The sequence below is a fragment of the Sinohyriopsis cumingii genome, chromosome 18 (genome assembly GCF_028554795.1).
Source record: "Sinohyriopsis cumingii isolate HCF-2022 chromosome 18, ASM2855479v2, whole genome shotgun sequence".
Lineage (NCBI taxonomy): Eukaryota > Metazoa > Mollusca > Bivalvia > Unionida > Unionidae > Sinohyriopsis > Sinohyriopsis cumingii.
In genome coordinates, this window is record NC_142978.1 from 41022800 (window position 1) to 41043579 (window position 20780).

Below are 20780 nucleotides of genomic sequence, written 5' to 3' on the forward strand. Positions count from 1 at the left end.
AGAGTGGTCAGAGCCCCCTTAAAAGAGGTTAGGGACAACACTGTTTATTGAAAGCGTCTTGAATTCTTGAGTAATCTTGCACGAACATTGAAGATAAATATGACCATACCAGATCTTTGCATACATTTGGTCATAGCTTCCTACCATTACGGTAGAATAGGATTTTGGTCAATGTCCAAGATATAATCAACCTTTGATAATGATATCGTCATCCATCACGACATCGCTATCTATAACGTTGACATGGACCTTCTTAGCTTATGATGTTCATAACGATATCGCTATCTATAATCCTGATACAGATTATCTTCGTTTATGATCATCATAACGATATCGTTATCAATAACGATATCGCTCTCTATAACGTTGACATGGACTATCTTAGTTTATGATGTTCATAACGATATCGCTATCTATAATGCTGATACAGATTATCTTCGTTTATGATCATCAACGATATCGTTATCCATAACGATATCGCTCTCTATAACGTTGACATGGACTATCTTAGTTTATGGTGTTCATAACGATATCGCTATCTATAATGCTGATACACATTATCTTCGTTTATGATCATCATAACGATATCGTTATCCATAACGATATCGCTCTCTATAATGTTGAAATAAACTATCTTAGTTTATGAACTCCATATGTTATAATTCTTATAGGACGATATTTCTAACTCGGTTGAAATTAGCTTTTCGGGTTAGGCATTATAAATTCTTAGTTAATGTATACACTGATGGAAACTATATGTATATTTATATCTATATTACAGTTTACATATGTTTAACATGATTTAATCAATGGACCGCTTCGGTGGCCCAAGTGGTTAGAACATCCACCTCGGATGAATGAGGTCGCGGGTTCCATGCCCACCCGAGTCATACTAAAGACATAAATTGGTACTAGCAGCTGCCTAGCTTGGTACTTAGCATTAAGAGGTTAGTGTTATCATTGGTTGGCCTGGTGTCAGGATAATGTGACTGGATAGGACATGATGCTACATGCTAGAGATCACTATAAACTGCTACACTGCAAACATCGTAGAGATATGACTCAAAGTGTTGAAGCTTCGATAAAACTCCAAATCACACACACACACACACACACCTAATTTTATATTTAAGCTACGTTAATCATCACAGACTGTGACCTTTGTTAAATATGGCGGGGATAATTACTTGCAAAAATTAATGAAATGGTCTTCCTCTTACAAATCAAGCTTCTGATTTAAAACAGGCAAGAAATTTTTATGGGGTGACACTCGCTTACTTTTTAACTTTTATAATTTTTTGGGATATATGTAATAATTTTAAACAACTTTGTAATGACCATTTCCAAAAACATGTTTACAGGGCATGCGGCGACTTGTTTCCTGGTCAGACGAGATTAGCTCGTGTGATTTGTTGCGTTCATATGTACATGTAATTGTAATTTCCGAAGTTGTATTGGCAACAAAGAGAATGGAGACGTCTATTTACTGAGTTTATTTTGATTTGTTATACACGGTTGGTGTATTTTGCTAAATGTATAGCCCAAACAAATCTGTAAGAATTTGGGTACAATCAAGGATCTCTTTCCACAGGAAAAAAAGAAGAAAACAAAATCCCAGTTTTACATGAATGTTCTATGTAGCTCATTGCCTCCTTGCCAATCTGATTAAAATCAGATCTCCGCTGTCCTACGTGAATATCTGCCGACGACCGCTTAAGGGTCATGTTCTGATGATCTTTGAATTAGCCAATGGAAATGCAGCTTTCAAATATCTGAAAGTAAATCAAATCGTTCGGTTCACATTCATGCTCTTCATCCACAGTGCGCTGTCTCCAAACGCGAAGATATAAAACTTCATCTGATTGGTTGATAAAATTAGCGATCATTTTAATAACGTGTTGCCGGAACATGACCCCAAAGCGGTCGCTATCAGATCATCGTGTATAACAGCGGAGATCTGATTTTAATCAGATTGGGCTCATTACAGTCCTGGTGACCAACTATTTCGTCCATTATTACCTTATTGGAGTGATGTTTTATAATTAGTCGTTTAGTTTCAGTCCTTTCTTCATATTTGCCTCGAGTTTGTGTGCATACGTGTCTGATACTACACAAATACCCCCAATCGGTTTAGTTCTGTCCTTTTTATGTCTGACTAATAGAGTGTGCCCTATTTAGTCCGTTTGACATAACTGACTGCAAGTAGATACATTTACACTTTTTGCAACAAGTGGTCAATTATATGTGGTTTGCTATAATAATCCATTTAATTGGCCTCAGTAATTTCCAAATTATTTAATTTTGTTTCAACCCTTGTAGCGTTTGCATCAAATTTCAAAGCAATTGCTGTCGCCATTTCAACAACATAAATACTTGTTACCATACACCGCGAGTTACCGAGAAAAACAAACGTGAAGTGATTTCGTCAAAATCGGCATCACTAGTCGGAATGGAGATATTGAAGGAGTGCAAAGTTCGCTCCTACAGCACAAATTAACCGAGTTTAAATATATCTGTCAAAACAAATAATTAGAGTCTGCCAGCAAGTACTACAACACCCAAACACGTCAGTTCCAAATAATTTAAACGATTAGAACCTGAATTTTCTTGATTTACATACCGTCATGTTACTGCTCCTTTTAATAAAACGGAAATGCATGTGTTTGTGTAGAAACAGGAAAAGATATTAATAGTGTACGATCTGATAATCCGGTTCAGTTCAACAGCCAGAAAGCCCAGCTAAACGCGAATAAACCTTTCGAGGATCAAAAGAGGGGATTTTATGCAAAAGGGAATGTCGTAAAAATAACTTAAGCGATTGGAAATATAAACTATTTTTAATATCCACCCTCACAGAAGAGGACGCTAAATATAGAATATAAAGAATATATTCCATGAGTGAGTTGTTCATCACTCGCAACAAGAATTGCTTCTTTTTATGCTCAAGTGTGTAACAGATTAAAATAACAGGTGTTATTGTAATAGCAGCTGTTTGCTATTTATGCTCAAGTGTGTAACAGATTGAAATTGCAGGTGTTCTGTAATAGCAGATGTTTGCTATTTACAGGTGCAACTGTAATAGCAGCTGTTTCCTATTTATGCTCAAGTGTGTAACAGATTGAAATTGCAGGTGTTCTGTAATAGCAGCTGTTTGCTATTTATGCTCAAGTGTGTAACAGACTGAAATTACAGGTGTTCTGTAATAACAGATGTTTGCTATTTACAGGCGTTAATATAATTGCAGCTGTTTGCTATTTATGCTCTGCTGTATTTTGCGTACATTCGCTTAGAATTAACATAATCCTCTCTTAAAATTCACCGCTCCGATGGCGTATTGGTTAGAGTTTCAGCCTCTGCTGCGGTAGGTCGCGGGTTCGAACCCTGACCGAGTCATGACTGGTCAGGCTGGATTCAGAATATCACGGAACAAAATAAGAGTGTATCCTAATTGTTGCTTATTGAACGACAGTGCAGTGTTAAGAAAAATAGCGTTCATTTTGAGTTGCAAAGCAGAATTGAAGGGCATAATTTGACAAATTTGTTTACACATATCATGAAGATATACAGGAAAACCTTTCCCGTCCTCAAAACATACCTACCTACCTACCTGCATGCCTGCGGGGGCCCAGAGTGGCCGAGTGGTCTAAAGCGCTCACCTCTGTCTGCGTGGGTTCGAGTCTCGGGCTATGCCAATGTGGGTATGTGAGAAGGCTTGCCAGTAGCTTCTCGTGTGTCGGTGGTTCTTCCTGGGGTTTTCCTTTGTTCTTCCTTCACCATTTATATTGGCCGCCATGTATAGCCTATCTTGTGCTGAAAAATGGCGTTACACTCTAGAACAACAACAAGGTGCATGCCTACCTACCTAAACACACACACACACACACCCCTACCTACACAGGCATAACACACACACACACACACACACATACATACATACATACATGTATAGTAGGGACTTAACCCCATTTTGTCCACAGAAAATGTAAATTTATTGTCTCGCTACAAAATTCTACTAAGAAAACAAACAAAATGTACAATAAAAAAACTGCATCAGAACACGTAGCGTTTGTACCTTTTTTGAACTGGCGTTTGATAATTAACTACACTCCCTCGACAACAGGGCGTGTGACGCATTAGTCTGCGGTCCCAACACAACAGGAAGTGTGACGCAGTAGAAGGCAAATAGGCCAAATATAGCCAAGACTGTGCTTATTACCATATCAATGGCCATTACAACTGCAGACTGGTTCTCTATACGTATTTAATATCAGCATCAAAGAGATTTTCACGTTATGCATGTAATATGTCTGTTATATGAAGTATACGACGTGTGTAAAGCACATTTTCGATCCAATATGACCCGTCTATTCCAGACGAAATTAAAGGATAAATTGAAGCAACTTTGAAACAAAACATAAAGAACAAACATTTAAAGAAGCCTTGTTAACACTTGGATTACAAGGCAATGGTAACGCAGAGTTCCGGTAAACACTGCCTCTGACATGCTTATATATCCATAGAATAAGGTGTTAATGTTGTCAAACGAAATAACTAATGTCAAATTTGAAAAAGCATCTTCATTCGTGTTGATGAAATGCATCCCATGATTGCATGATCGAAATAAAGTAATTTCCTGGTAATTTCCTTTGCGATACAATCAGCAATATTTGTACATCTCTAATTTTATTTTATTTTTATTCTTTTTCAGACATTTTCGTCTTTGCGTGAATGTCAATGCTGCAAACACTTGAATATGAAAACGATGGGAGTCTTTCATTCATATGTGGTTTATCAAATATGTGGAGCCGTATCTATCTAAAAGTGTACTAAGATCGTCAATGAACCTAACCACTTGTTGTATTTAACAATAAAATTCCACAACATTAAATAATCTACCATCTTGATTTGTTACATTGATTCAAAGTTTGCATCTGTTCTTAATCTATTCAGGCAAAACTTTTTGTGCATCTTCTGAATGGTTGCCAACCATAAATGCACACTGTTAAATATTCGATTCTGTCGAATATCTGTCGTGTCCATTCGCTTATTTTCTCTCTGAATTTGATACATAACATGTCGAATAAATTTTCAATAGCATTAACTATTTGGATTGTCTACATTATGTAAACAGGTCTCGTTATACGATAATACCATATGGACTCAGCTTGTTCTCCCTCTTCGGAAGGTCGTTTCAGCAGTCTCATCGCTGAGTTTAGTTAAGCTTTTACTGAACAATCCAATAAATAAATAGCATTAAAATAAATAACAAATAAGCAATAAGTATACCGATACCTGTCCCCTACATTATGTTTGCATTACACTGATGCTTTTAATATGTTATTAAGACTCCAACACGCGACAGTATAACGAAAACACCATATCATATATCTTCCTCCCTTTATCCTGACTGGTGCAGAAACTTATTAGTTTCTTAAATACTCCCGTCTTACTGATTAAATACATTTTATTTAAACTTGATTAATTTTCGTAGATTCATTGATAAATTGTTGCTGATGGGTTTAACGCCACTTTTCAGCACAAGGCTATACATGGCGGCCAGTATAAATGGTGGAGGAAAAACCCTGGAAAGAACCACCGACCCACGAGAAGCTACTGGCTAGCTTTCTCACATATCCACATCGGCTGAATCCGAGACTCGAACCCACGCAGAGGTGAGATGGCAGTGATCCGTAACGGAGAGCGCTTTAGACCACTCGGCCACTCGGGGGCCCCTTCACGATAAGTTATTCCAACGTACGCAAACATGTTCTCGACAGCTCTGATGTTGACGTAATGTGGTCTGTCAAAGAACCTGTTTCGGACTTGAGTAGCGTACATACTGCTGTTTCTGTCAGTAGCCTTCGAAGTGATTATTAAAATTATATTTATTAATTATAACATGGGTTGCGTAGCTCCTTTCGTGGTTGCAATAAAACACTTTATATTCGCGTATTTGTTAATTAGTTCAGAACCAGTAATATTTGTAACATAGAGTCATACATGCTTATGTAATGAAGTCTTGTTCTACCGCCATATTGATGCATCTGAAAATGATACTGCCATGAAAAGCCAGGCGGTAGGCGCAGATGCTACATAACACACACAATTAAATAATCAATATAACATATTTACATCACTGAAGTTCGAGTGGCCAGTAACCCAACATACATTGCAATACGCTACTCGCCCTTGAAATTCGAGTAGCCAGTAGCCTAGCATATGTTGCAATACTCTACTCGCCCTTGGTTTCTGGTAGATGAATACTTTTTCAAACAACACACACACACACACACACACACATAAATAAGTCACACACGGCATATTGAAGGCTCTAATACTATCCAAAATGAGACACACAGAGAGGTATAACAAGAATGCAAAATGACCCATGTGACTTTAATCACAGAAGGTTGTCATAGCTAAACAGCTATGGTGAATCCATCAGTTTTACGAGAGTTAAAAATAGATGTAAATAACTGATGTGTTGATGAGATAATATAAATAATATATATTTCATTGGATTAGATAAATTGTCACTGATTAGAACAAAGAAATACTACTTGAGCATCGGGGTAGATAGAATCGTATAAAACGTAGTACGGAGACAGACAGAGCAAGAGTGTGTATGTGAGAGATAGTGTGTGTGTGTGTGTGTGAGAGAGAGAGGGGGGGGGGGAGAGAATGGTTTGGGGGTAAATTCAATCTCGCCACTGCAGGAATTCTCCACATTTTACAATTCTAAATAAGTGTATTACTAAACCCACATAACGACCCACAGCCGAAGTTTGTTTTATAAAATACAGTAAAGTTTTGGTTTCAAATCCCTGCGGAATAAATCCACGGCCATCTGTAGCTCCCGTGATATCACTGTGTAAAGAATGCAGGTTCACCAAGATTACAGTTTGTATGAAATATTCAGATTTATGTAGACGACATTGATTTTCCGACGCTACAAACACTTGTCATACGTACACAAGACACAAACATTCCATCAAACCTTATTTTGAATGGCACAAATAACCTATATCAATCACAACTAAAATTGAGGTAGTACACAAGACACAAACATTCCATCAAACCTTATTTCGAATGGCACTCATAACCTATATCAATCACAACTAAAACTGAGGTAGTACAATAATTTCCTGATACAAAATAACTTCGAGCGTTTAATTTACTGCTGAATGATTATAGGAATGGTGTGTGTGTGTGTAATTTAGATTTTTAACGTAGCTTTAACATTGTTTCAGTCATATCGCTACGATGTCTGCAGTGTGACAGTTTATAGTGATGTCTACCACTGGGTCATCTTGCCTTGGACATGTAGCAGTCACATTATCCTGACACCAGGCCGACCAGTCCTAACACTAACCTCTTAGTACCATTTTTGTAAGTCTTTGGTATGACTCGGCCGGGGTTCAAACCACTAGGCCACCGGAGCGGTATATTATAGGAATGGTGTTCAGGTATAATTTATTTTTAACATGAATGGTCCAGAGGCTAATTTATTTGTATTTATACAAGACAACTTCATGAGGACTTCAAAACTGGACATCTGCAATTTTTCAAAAATTCTTAAACACGTAACTATTATCCATAAATGAATTACCCTTCCGTTTCTCTCCAATTATAAATGAGTAAAAAGTATAAAAATGAAAACGGAGATGTCGAAGTAACATGTGTTATGTTAGACCTTACACAAATGTGAAAGGATAAGCGATGAATATATATATATATATATATATATATATATATATATATATATATATATATATATATATATATATATCTGCTAACGTTCTTATTTTATTTTTGTTCATCGTACTGCATATAATTTACATTTTCTTCTGCATTTTCATTACACGAACATGCTGTTGTCCACCACGGCCACTGATGTCCAATATTGATGAACAGCGCCACGATAAACTTGTTTATTCATCTCTTCATCTGAAATCGATTCAGTGTAAACACTACTTGTACACTGATTCAGATTTCGCATTATGTACTTCTATATTACCTGTGCAAATCACATTGCCAGCGAAAAAAAATGCATGATAGCTAAATTATACTTACCACCTGTCGTAGAAACCACAAATCCAAGTATTCCCAAAGCGTAACATACACATTGTATGTACCTCCGCACAGTTAACATCTCAACGAAGTCCAGAGTTAGAATGCTGAACAAGTGGTAGTGTCCCAGGTTCACGAGTAGAATACAGCGAATGATAAAGCGTTCTGAGTAGAATTTCACCTCGCAACGGTAGTAGTACTTGTATAAATGGTGGCACTCTTTATAGCTAATAAAATCAGTACTCTGTTGTCTCTGAAACAAACATTATTAGTATTTATGTGCCAAAAGGTAATATTTACTTCTCTCTCTCTCTCTCTCTCTCTCTCTCTCTCTCTCTCTCTCTCTATATATATATATATATCGTTGCTAATACCATTTTCCAGCTACAGTTAGGATTATTTTATTATATATCAATTATTATCTTCACCTCGTCCATTCATTTGAAAATTTGAAGATTTTCCTTCAAGCATCATGGTAACATTAATAAAAACATAACATTCTCGATCGATCGATCGAAAATAAACAGCTATTAATCTTTAAATTAAAATATAACTCTGAAAGAACGTACATAATACAAATAAAAATTACACTTGCGAGCATAACGAGAAATAAATTTATCAAACAGGGATCAAGGATGATGGACACGTGGCAATGTATGGCATGCTTCAGCATTCGTGGCATGCTTCCTTTTCAACATGTTGGGAGCGCATTAGCTCGATTGGTAGAGCTTAGGACTAGTTGTTGTTGTTGTTGGGTTTAACGCCATTTTTCAGCACACGACAGGCTATACATGGCAGCCAGTATTAATGGTGGAGGAAGAACCCCGGAAAGAACCACCGACCTACGAGAAGCTACTGGCAAGCTTTTTCACATACTAATATTGGCCGTATCCAAGACTCGAACCCACGCAGACAGCGGTGAGACGGCAGTGATCCGTAATGGAGAGCGCTTTGGACCATTCTGCCACTCGGGGCCCCTTAGGACTAGTAATCCAAGGGTCACGGGTTCTATACCCGTCCAGGTAAGCTGACTTGGTGTGTCTTTGGAAAAGGAAGTTGACTCCAGTTTCACCGGCATGATAAGATATTACACGATAATGTGCTAAAATACCGTTGAAATGACAAACTACGTCAGCCCAAAATTATATTTAAAATAAAATCAACACTTGCTGAATAAAGCTATTATTCTTGTATGTCAAACAACCTGTTATGAGTCTTTTATTCTAGAGAATGTAATGGAGATACATGTGATGTAAAGGTATAGCAACGAATGTAATGGAGATACATGTGATGTAAGGGTATAACAACGAATGTAATGGAGATATATGTGACGTAACGGTAAAGTAAAAAATACCACAGAATATACACGACAGGGGCAGTCCCAATTTGCCATGCAAGTGACAGTGCGTTCACTTTGCTCCTCAAATTTTCTGTTTTCTACAAAAATGCAACTGATAAAAAAGTCTACTGAACAAATAAATAAATAAATAGATAGATAAATAAATAAATAAATAAATAAAATCATGCTTGTAGAGGTTTAGCGACGTTTAAAGGCTAACTATATGAAGTTTAATGTTTGAGAAAAATTATTGTTGAACTGTACCAATACGTTTTAGCAGTAACACCTGTCCAGTAGGGAACTAAGAACACATATATACAGTTAACATGAAGGTCCATACAAACGGTTTGCCATGGATACTATTTCAATGTATGCATTATACACAGGTTACCAGTCAGAACAGGATTGTATGCAATAGTTTGTTACACACACACACACACACACACACACACACACTTCTTCCTCGTATTGGGTCGAATGTCAACTTGTTTTTCTTAAAGCTCTGATCTAAAGCAAACATTTAAAGAAAGAAATTACTTGAAGCAAGATTTTAAAAAATGAATGCAGTGTAGATTTCATTTAACTTTTAGAAAAACGATTACTTCGCGGTTACCCCAAAATTACCTTTTTAGCTTTGTTTATTTGTTGTTGTGCTGTGTTTTGTATTTTTCTTAAGGGTAATGTTTGTTCCTTTTTAATGCATAAGTAAAAATAGTTGTAATTAGGAACTAGGCAAGCCGTCTTAAAAACCATCTTATTTTCTTTTCTAATTGTGTTCGTGCTAACAAATAATATATCATTCTGCGCGGCTTGTTCCAGTGTATTGTCAAAAATAAATTTCGTTCCGAGTCACTTTGCCCCTACGTCATCCTGCTGGATAGACGCGCACGATCACAAGGAATGCATTGTCCTATGTGCTCTCAACGCTGTTCCCGGTTTCCCTACTTCGTCCGCTAATCCTTCTGTTTATTACAACAGCATCTCATGAACTCCTTTCCAAATGTAAAGAAAACCACTCGCCTCTGACCTCATAAGGCATATATTACAAGTTAGTCAGCTTTTGTCCACAAGTCTTCTTGCAGATCACAAGAACCGTCTTAAACATGATTTTCAATGAGAAGTGGTGTAGCCGTGAACTTTGAAGAACGCTCCCAAATGTCGTGTATGTATTTCCATGTCATTTTGAATTTCCTCATAATTGTAGAATAGCTTTAGTCTAGTTCTCTGTTTCGCATGATCCTAGCGCGTTGCTATACGAAGTCAGGTGAATGCCGACGCCTTATTGTCACGTGATCAAAACAAATGGCCTCGTATAGAGAGATCTGGTTAATCTAACCGTGGCACATTTATTCCTTTAATATTCTGTTTGTTAGTTATATGACGAATTGGTGGTTGAGATTGAACACAAGATAACGACTGCTACAGTTCAAATCGAAAGTATTAGCTAAGTTCACATTGTGTCACTAACAAACAGAATACTAAAGGAATAAATGTGCCACGATTAGATTAACTAGATCTCTCTGTATGACAGTGATTCTCAAACTGTGTGCCAAACTGATCACGTGACAATATTACGTCGGCGTTCACCTGACTTCGTATAGCAGAGTGCAACGAACGGAGCATACGAAGCAGGGAACCAAACTAGATCCGCACCATCAATCCCACGAATGTGTAATTTACTACACATGCATATTTTCAAAAGGCTTATGAGGTCAAACCATGAGCTTGTCCAGTCAATGTATACGTAACACACACAATACACAATTAACAATGAAATTACCTTTATCTGAAGCTGATGTTTATACTGCTAAACGTATGATGCTATTTAGCCATACAAATTGTCTTGCTATTGATTTTTTAATTCTGGAAATTTAGGGTTCCATTATGGGTCAATACAAAAACTGAATTGAACTGAAGACTTCAGCTCTTCTTGCCGCCTGTTACGGAAATGACCAATCCAGATATGTCAAAAGCTGTTTCAACCCAATCAAACGAGAGTCTCTTGAATACTTGGATAATCTGGTATTAAATTGCACGCTGCGGATGATGATGGAGTGTGCTTAAAGGTTTTGTTTTACTGCAAAGGCAGCTTTCTAGGTGTCCAAAGTCAACGCGGTACGATTGCCGTTCAACTTCAGAGCTATGTTTCCGTTTGATATTAATAAAACTGACACATAGTTCTTTATATTTTCACTCTAAAATGATCGCTTATGGCCTGGACATGAGTCGTACCAATTACCAGATAAACTTTTAGACAAAAATATTTCAAACGCCCAAGGCGTGCCCTGTCAAAAGTACACAAAGACTACTATAGACTAAAGAAAATAAAGGACATCTTCTATTATGGTGTTATGACTCTATGGTCTTAAATGTAGTAACATAAAGAAGGAAAACCAGCAAGTTTAGTAAAATCAACAAATAAATTAATTTCTCTAAGTTACAGTGTGAAATATTAGGAGGAACTTACTATTGTGAATTTAATACAATAAAATAATCCTAAATGTTCTATCAAAATCCATAAGTATAGATTATTCCGCATGAATTCCAATGTTGAATGTGCTGATGTGCCAATAGTCTTGGTTGATGTACCGAAAGTCTTGATGCATCACAATAATATAATCCCAAAATGTCTTTGAATGAATTCATACTAATCCCAAAATAGTGTTTTAATCCAAAATGTCAATGAGCACTTTGCAATCCTACTAAATAAGTTTTAAATAAATGATTCGTCTGAAACTATACCTGAACACAAACGGAAATGATTCCACAAACAGATCTTAAGATAGGAATGAATACTTTTGTTTACCACAATCTTATATAAATAATTAAGACACAATAAAATGACCAAGTCGTGGATCACAAGTTCGCTTCCAGAACATTCTAAGTTTGTAAATAAGGATAATCCTCCAACTCAAAATTCAGGAAAACAACTGATTTATATCTTACAAACATGACCACACACAAAAAACATGAGGATAGTCGAGTAGGCCAAACCTCGATCCCTAATTACGTACAAAGGTCAAGCAAACAATACAAATTAAATATACATAACAATACAAATAACCTAAAATGCGCTCTGGAGGTAATGACAATAATGCAGTGCCCAACAATGGACACATGGACATTCAAATTGGACCTAGTGATATTATTTGCAGCTCGTTCTGTTCGAAGCTCAGTGAAATCGGCTTTCTGTACCAAGACACATTCAAGCCTGTACAGAATGAACAATGTAGAAGTGATCTTAATGAGACGATGGCTTCATGTATAAGTATATACTGATTACTGTATGAAGGGTCATTGGACCGTGACTTATATAGACTGGTGGTCTTTATGCGCGGGTCATGGCAAGAACAGGTCTGAATAGTTTGGTATTTACAGGTACAGCCATACTGTCTGAGGTTATGTAGTGAGCAATCATCATATGACGTAGACAGATGAATTTGATTAAGATCCGAACAAACTGCACGCAAATGGGGTATACATTCGTCATTTTAGTGGAACAGTCAGGACAAAGTATGACAATTGTATATGCATATAGCAAAAGTGGACTTTAATCACAAACGTGAGAGTAATAACATCTGTCTTGGCAAAAAGGTGACTTATTCCTGCGCAGATAGAGTGGCCTCCCTCTTCACAGCATAGTATGAGTGTAGGATATATTATGGCAATTATGCGAATAATCATTTGGAACAGCTTGTAAATACCAGTCATTACCAACATCATGTCAGCTTATGGTTAAAATAAATGTCTATAATAAGAAAAGATTGATGAATGTCATAGAATTATTTGATATCATGACATACACTCAGGGCGACATTTGGGTGGGGTGGGATACCGGGGTTTCCAGGTTTTCCGGAACCACCTCCCGCAAAAAAAACAAAAACGTATACACACACAAACGTAGTCACTTATCACTCGAAATTTAAAAATCGTTTTATTCTTGCGCACGTTTATTGGGTATTATGCACACTTTGAATAAATAAATACAAAGACTTTTGCTTTGGTGCCCTTTCGAGGAAAGTCAGAACTTCTTGAATTTTGTTGACCCCCACCCCCCACCCCCCCACCCGCTAATACTTGACCTGATCAGGCCCTGTACACGTTCATATTAGGGTCATGAGTGAAAAATAGCTGATTTGTTCTAACGGCACCTGGAGCACATTACTGGCTATATCCGGCAATATCCTGCCGAGGAAATGGGAACTAAATTCCTTACCCCTAGGACACACCATGTTCTTCTTGGAACAGATATTATTTTTTTTTTATGCCGGTTTCATTCTATTCTGTCTCTTCTTATTTCACATACTGTATTTATCGCATTCTTTCTCTTCCTGTTTGGGGACCCGAGTGGCCGAGTGGTCTAAAGCGCTCTCCGTTACGGATCACTGCCATCTCACCTCTGTCTGCGCGGGTTCGAGTCTAGGATTCAGCTAACGTGGGCATGTGAGAAAGCTCGCCAGTAGCTTCTCGTGGGTCGGTGGTTCTTCCCGGGGTTTTCCCGGGTTCTTCCTCCTTCATTAATACTGGCCGCCATGCATAGCCTATCGTGTGCTGACATATGGCGTTAAACCCCACAACAATAACAACAACAACTCTTCCTGTTTCGCATACCTACATACTTCCATACTTCCCTGCCTCCTTACGTACGTACATACGCACGCACGCACATACATACATACATACATACAGACAGACAGGCAGACAGACAGATAGATATACGGACAGACATATAGGTGGATAGATTGATATTCAGATAGGTAGATAGAGAGATATACGAACAGGTAGATAAATATACAGACAGACAGACAGGTATATATAGATATACAGAAAAACAGGTAGACAGATGCTATACTGTATCAGTGGCAGATGCTACATACTTAATGTGATCATGAGACATCAATTTCGTCCACCAGTATGTGTGACATGCAGATAATCATATTCTCTGCAGGCACCAAATATAGATTAGTGACTGAGAATGAGACGCACGTGTATACTAGTCAGACTTTAGTCTTACAGCTAGCTCTAGAGATATTAGAAACCAGGAAGTCTTATGCAAAATGATATGGACAAGTACGATATCGAAATGGTCCTCGTTTTGCTTAAGAAAGAAATTGTGGGATATCGAAATGGGGTGCGTTTTGCTTAAGAAGGACAAGTAGGATATCGAAAGGGGGTTTCAGGACGTCCCGCGATACGAACCACTGTATACAGCAATTATATTAAGGTCCAACAATTTAGTGTTCTGAGGCAGGGGTCTGGAACTCTTTTATTTATTTCCGTCTGTCAGTTGTTATGTATATTTAATTTGCATTGTTTGTTATACTTTTTTATTTTTTTATTATTTCATTACATGCTATTGTAACGTAAAATTGTATGTTGGACTTGACCTTGTCCAACATTAAGTTAATTTCTGCTTGACCTGCATTGACTTTTTCTGTAAACAACCAACACAGAGCTAAATTCTTCAATATGCATATGGATTAAAATCATAATAATTATTAATATAAGTAAACATGTTAATTAGGGTCCAGGTTTTGGAATTTCGTTAATGTTTTTGACATAGTCCAGGTTCTGGTTTCTAATAATAACAACTGATATTTTTATTTTGTAAACATCTCCATCATTCTAGAAGTGTATTTTCCATTAGGTAATAGTGAATTTTAGAAAATGTTAATTGTGACCTGAGGTCAAGTAGAGAACTATATTATCTTGAAATTGAGAGGATTATTCAGCTTTGACATCTAGCACTTTCAAGTTGTTATGTGCAGTTGGGCTGGAATTTATTTCTTCAAATTATTGAATTCAAGTTATTATTTTCTATAAAAGTGCTCTGATAAAATTCTTAGAAAGAGACATTCACTGGAATTTATAGTGAATTCAAACCTGGAATTATATTACTGTAATTCAACAAACGAATGCTGGTACACCAGCACTCTAGGAGCTACCATAGACACATCTTTACCTTTAGTTTTGGATTTATTTTTTTACTTCTACTGAATTGTATTCGGGACTTTATATTACTAGGACTTGTGTCTGTAATTCTAGGATTTTTTGGGATTTAATTCATAAAAAACATAAGTTCCTTTGTATTACATTTTTTTGCTTTGCATTCTAGCGAAAAAATTATTTGTTGAATTTTACAAAGCTTGTTGCTTTTGGCCCTTTTCTGTTACATATTTTAAGAGCATAGACTAGTAACACAATAGCTATAAACAAATATATTATTCTTGTTGACAGCAAAATAACACCACATTATACCCATGATATTATTTGGTATAAATGTGAATTCTCTCGAGGTAAAATAAAAGAAAAGAATTTAGCGCAAAACGTAAATCACAGAGCTGCCTCACCATCAAGTTGTATTGTAGAAATTGTAACTAAAGTGTGATGATTAAGCTTGCCCTATACGTAATACTGTGAAAAAACAGCATACAGACATTAGACAGCCTATTGATAAAAATAGGACGTGCTGATATTGAAGAGTACAATTTTCAAGCTACGTCGTTAATATAATGGGCCTGGAAACTTTGTGAAGGATGCCAACATCCGGGAAAGACATTTATCAGAGTGGATCAGTAAACATAAAACACACATACTCAAGAAACGAGAACATATTTAGTGGACTTAAGAAATTACGTAACGTTCAGAAAGAAAGTAAGCGCAGGATGATTTGTTGCAGTCTTACAAACGAATACATATACTTATCAAATTCACACACGCTAGTAAATACCTAAAAATGGCATTTTTTATTATTATTATTATTATTATTATCATCATTTTTATTCAGTTTTTTCTTTCTTTCGAAAGTTGGACTTGACCCCACTATATCTGGACAACCGGCGTTTTTATGTGTGACCCATGTCAAACATGTGATTAAAGGATCATAAATATAATTAAATTTATAATATTCACAATAAGTCTAAAGTGATAACAAATACTTGTCATAATATGATGCACTGTGATTGGGCACAAGATTTAACAACTTAAATTAACACTCTTCCTACATAATGCAACATATTTCAATACGACAACAGTGACTAATAATGAAAACATAATGGGGGGGGGGGGGGGCAGAACGACAGCATTAGCGATTTCAGCATGTTATTGAAATCGTCCGGTATCGTTTATATATTTACATGCATGTTGTAAAATTCTATATTTTTCATTTGCATCGCCCTTTCCCTCAAAGCAGTAAATGTAAGCTAACGGCTGCATATGACATTGAGGGTATAAAGGATTATTTGGTAGAATTTAGTTTTAAAATGCAAAGGACTATCTATTTATGTGTCGAAGGTTATTTAAAAAAATTCGAATTCGGGCGAAGGGAGTTATTCAGTAACACAGTCCGGAGTTTAATTCGTTTTAATGTTGAAGAGTGTTAATTTAGAATTACTCTGTGATAGATACAATTGTTTTGTAAAAATAATAATATTGTGAACAATTCTGACACAAATAATGAAAACTCGCTTGTGATATCATTAATGTCATAACAAGATTTCTCGAGGATTTCCGTACCTTGCTTACTGTCGGACTTTACCGACGTAAACGGTACAGTGAAAAAATATCGTGGTACGCACTACCGGAAAAAATACCGCAGTAAACCAGTATACCGATAATACCGTGTACCTTGACAAGTACGACATCAAAATGGGATGCGTTTTGCTTAAGAAGATAGAGTACGATGTCGAAATGGGATGCGTTTTGCTTAAGAAGTTCGAGTACGATGTCGAAAATTGATGCGTTTTGCTTAAGAAGATCGAGTACGATGTCGAAAAGGATGCGTTTGCTTAAGAAGATCGAGTACGATGTCGAAAAGGGATGCGTTTTGCTTAAGATCAAGTACGATGTCGAAAAGGGATGCGTTTCGCTTAAGAAGATCGAGTACGATGTCGAAAAGGATGCGTTTGCTTAAGAAGATCGAGTACGATGTTGAAAAGGGATGTGTTTTGCTTAAGAAGATCGGGTATGATGTCGAAAAGGATGCGTTTTGCTTAAGATCGAGTACGATGTCGAAAAGGATGTGTTTTGCTTAAGAAGATCGGGTATGATGTCGAAAAGGATGCGTTTTGCTTAAGATCGAGTACGATGTCGAAAAAGATGCGTTTTGCTTAAGAAGATCGAGTACGATGTCGAAAAGGGATGTGTTTTGCTTAAGATCGAGTACGATGTCGAAAAGGATGCGTTTTGCTTAAGAAGATCGGGTATGATGTCGAAAAGAATGCGTTTTGCTTAAGAAGATCGAGTACGATGTCGAAAAGGGATGTGTTTTGCTTAAGAAGAATAAGTACGATATCAAAATAAGTGGATCTGCCGGAGACAATTTACTCTAACTGAAGCATTCTGTCACGGAAAACTAATTTTCTGATTCTATGCACGTTACCAACTTTAGACATCAATCTGAGTGGTGCACGCCTTATGTTATCCGGGAACTAATATTATATTTCTATACATTCTCAAATCAAAGCAAAGCGGTGCCATTATTTCGGAAAAGCTTACTCCTGGTAAGAGCGATTTGGCGTAGGGCAAGGCTGTCGGTATTTTCAAACATATTTCTTTTTTGGTAATCATTTAGCAATGCATCAGTCTCTTTCATCTAAGTAATTATATCTCATTCCAGAATCTTGTGTGCAGCCAGTTCTCTGTTCTAATTTTCAGATATATTAGTACTGATTAACGTAGATGTATCCTAAGGTCAAGTTCGACAGTCTATACATGAATGCTGCCTCTTAGTTTGGGAAAGTAAGCAGTTATGAACGCACTATTATTCAGCGCGTGGTTCACGCACACTTGTTGACCTATTAACAGGATGTGTTCTCTCTCTGCACACCTGAATACCTATTATAACAGGGTGTGTTCTTTTCCTGCACACCAAAATGCCAAACAAAAAGGTGTTTTCTCTCCATGCACACCTTTTGGTTGATAAAGATATACACAAGCAACTATTGACTGATTAATCCAAAACCAATTACCGACAGGTACGTTTTTAAACAATTAAATGGATTGAACAACCATTGGAATATGGGTTCTATGAAACCAGAAGTAAATTATGAAATCAATGATAACTTTATGTTTGGAGAAGGACACAAAATGTAGATAGACAGAATATAAACAACTTTCTTCATGTCAATTGCCTTCTCAATAAAGTTGATACACATTATAACCCTTTATGAGAAAATAAAATCACTGTGACAAGCAACACACAACTTCCAATGAAAATAATTTTATATGCGAATATGCAGCAAATGATGATGATTATGATCAGTACAATTTTCTTTGACATTACAAAATACTACAACGAGAGTAGATTCTGTTATTAAATGCACGACAATTTATTTTGTACCTCTAATGTCACGCGACTAGAAACAGTCACGTGACCCATTAAGCTGAAAGATGGATTAGATAAAGCCCTATAGTACAAACCCGGTATTTTTTATATGTCACTGAGCCTCAAGAATGAAAACTATTTGTTGTTGTGTGGGGTTTAATGCCATTTTTCAGCACATGATAAGCTATACATGGCGGCCAGTATTAATGGTGGAGGCACATAGGCCGAACCCACGCAGACAGGTGAGATGGCAGTGATCCGCAACGGTGAGCACTTTAGACCACTCGGCCACTCGGGTTCCTGGAAACTATTCGGTCTTGATTGCCATGAAAGGGGTTATATATATATATATATATATATATATATATATATATATATATATATATATATATATATATATATATAAGAAAAGCCAAAGGCAACATCGTAAGTTACTGGTGTTGTTTAGGTTGCTACTGACGCCATACATGTTTGGAAACGGTTGCTATTTTGACCTCAGATGTGAAGAATATATTTGGAGTAAATGATAAATGTTGCAAGTAGGTTTCTTTCTGACTTCATATAAACTCGAAGATGAGTGGTCAACATATGCTATATTCTGGATTTAAAGTTGGAGGCTGGCGTTTTGGGTGAGAAAAAAAACCTCAAAGCCAAGGTTTGAACTAAATCTAGGAACTAGCGTGTTTAGCGAGGTAATTATGGCAACCTACAATGCAAATGAATGAAGTTCAAATCCCACAATATTATACACTTTTTTCTTCAATTTATTTCTTTTTTAAGTCCTGTTTTACATTGGTCTGGGGGGCCCCGAGTGGCCGAGTGGTCTAAAGCGCTCTTCGTTACGGATCACTGCCATCTCACCTCTGTCTGCGTGGGTTCGAGTCTCGGATTCGGCTAATGTGGGTATGTGAGAAGGCTTGTCAGTAGTTTCTCGTGGGTCGGTGGTTCTTTCCGGGGTTTTCCTGAGTTTTTCCTCCACCATTAATACTGGCCGCCATTTATAGGCTATCGTGTGCTGAAAAATGGCGTTAAACCCTACAACAACAACAACATTGGTCCGGGAAGGGGAAAAGACCATGCTACTCATATTTCTATGCCAATATACACAAAACACATCAGAACAAAAACAACAAACCATTGACATTATCGCGCGGGATATAGTCAGAAATCTGCTACTTTAGCCAAGGTCTGTGCATAAAATAAAAAGAAATTTTCTTGCTCCGAGTGAATAACGGATATATTTCATCGCGTGAGTGAAAAAGTTATTTGAACTTGTTCCTTCGACATTCGTGCAAATATTGAGTTTTTTACCCACTCAATAAAATATATCCGTTATTCACTCGTTCGAAGAAAACATCCTCTCGGTATCTATTTTAAATCAAGAAACAAGTGTAATCATCGATGTCGTATCTGTAAATAACGGGTTATTCATAGATTCTCTGTGTGTATCACTTCCGACCATATCTTGCGTTAGAAAACTGGTTTGTTCTATACAAGAATACAGATCAGATTAACCCTAGATATGTTGCCTCGTCGTAAACAATCCTTACACTGGTGCATTTGTAGCGCATTTAGCAATATCGTTATGGGGGAGGGGTAATAAACAAGTAGGCAAGAAGTCCGTGGTATGGTACCTCATGCAGAGGCCCCCTGGGCAAAGGCATCTCCCTAATACGTTCCTGCAATGTAGGCGTTCCAGGATATGATCTGGTCAAGGGCGTATTAACCATTAAGCAGACTAAGCACGTGCTTAGGGCACCAGGACCAAAGGGGGCACCACAAAGTTGAGAAAAGGGTGAAAAGAAAAAAAAACGAATGAAGATTTGTAAAAAAAAATTGACAAAACTAGTGCAAATTGATCATAATGTTCTGTTTCTTGATCATGGTGCACCCTAGGGTTATCTTCCCAGGTGTACGTGGAAAAGAGGGGGGCACCAAGATTTGTCAGTGCTTAGGGCACCAGTGAGCCTTAATCCGCCCCTGGATCTGGTTGTTCTGCATTAATTTGGGGAGGGGAGGGGGGACCGCCGGCTGGGCCCTACTGCT

At 37.1% G+C, this 20780-nt stretch overlaps 1 protein-coding gene across 4 annotated transcripts in view; it reads right to left on the reverse strand.

Annotated features, from left to right (window-relative positions):
• LOC149776472 (uncharacterized) overlaps positions 1–20780 on the reverse strand; it is a 109556-nt gene that overhangs the window by 78075 nt on the left and 10701 nt on the right. For 2 of the 4 annotated variants that reach the window (XM_089940897.1, XM_089940896.1), the window contains exon 2: positions 8074–8323. The exons of 1 other annotated variant lie outside the window; for it this stretch is intronic. In XM_089940897.1, coding sequence (XP_089797023.1) covers positions 8074–8152 — 79 coding nt within the window. In that variant the 5' untranslated portion in view covers positions 8153–8323. Of the gene's footprint in view, positions 1–8073; positions 8324–10033; positions 10178–20780 lie in introns of those variants that run through there. One more of the 4 variants, XM_089940895.1, reaches the window with a different exon arrangement.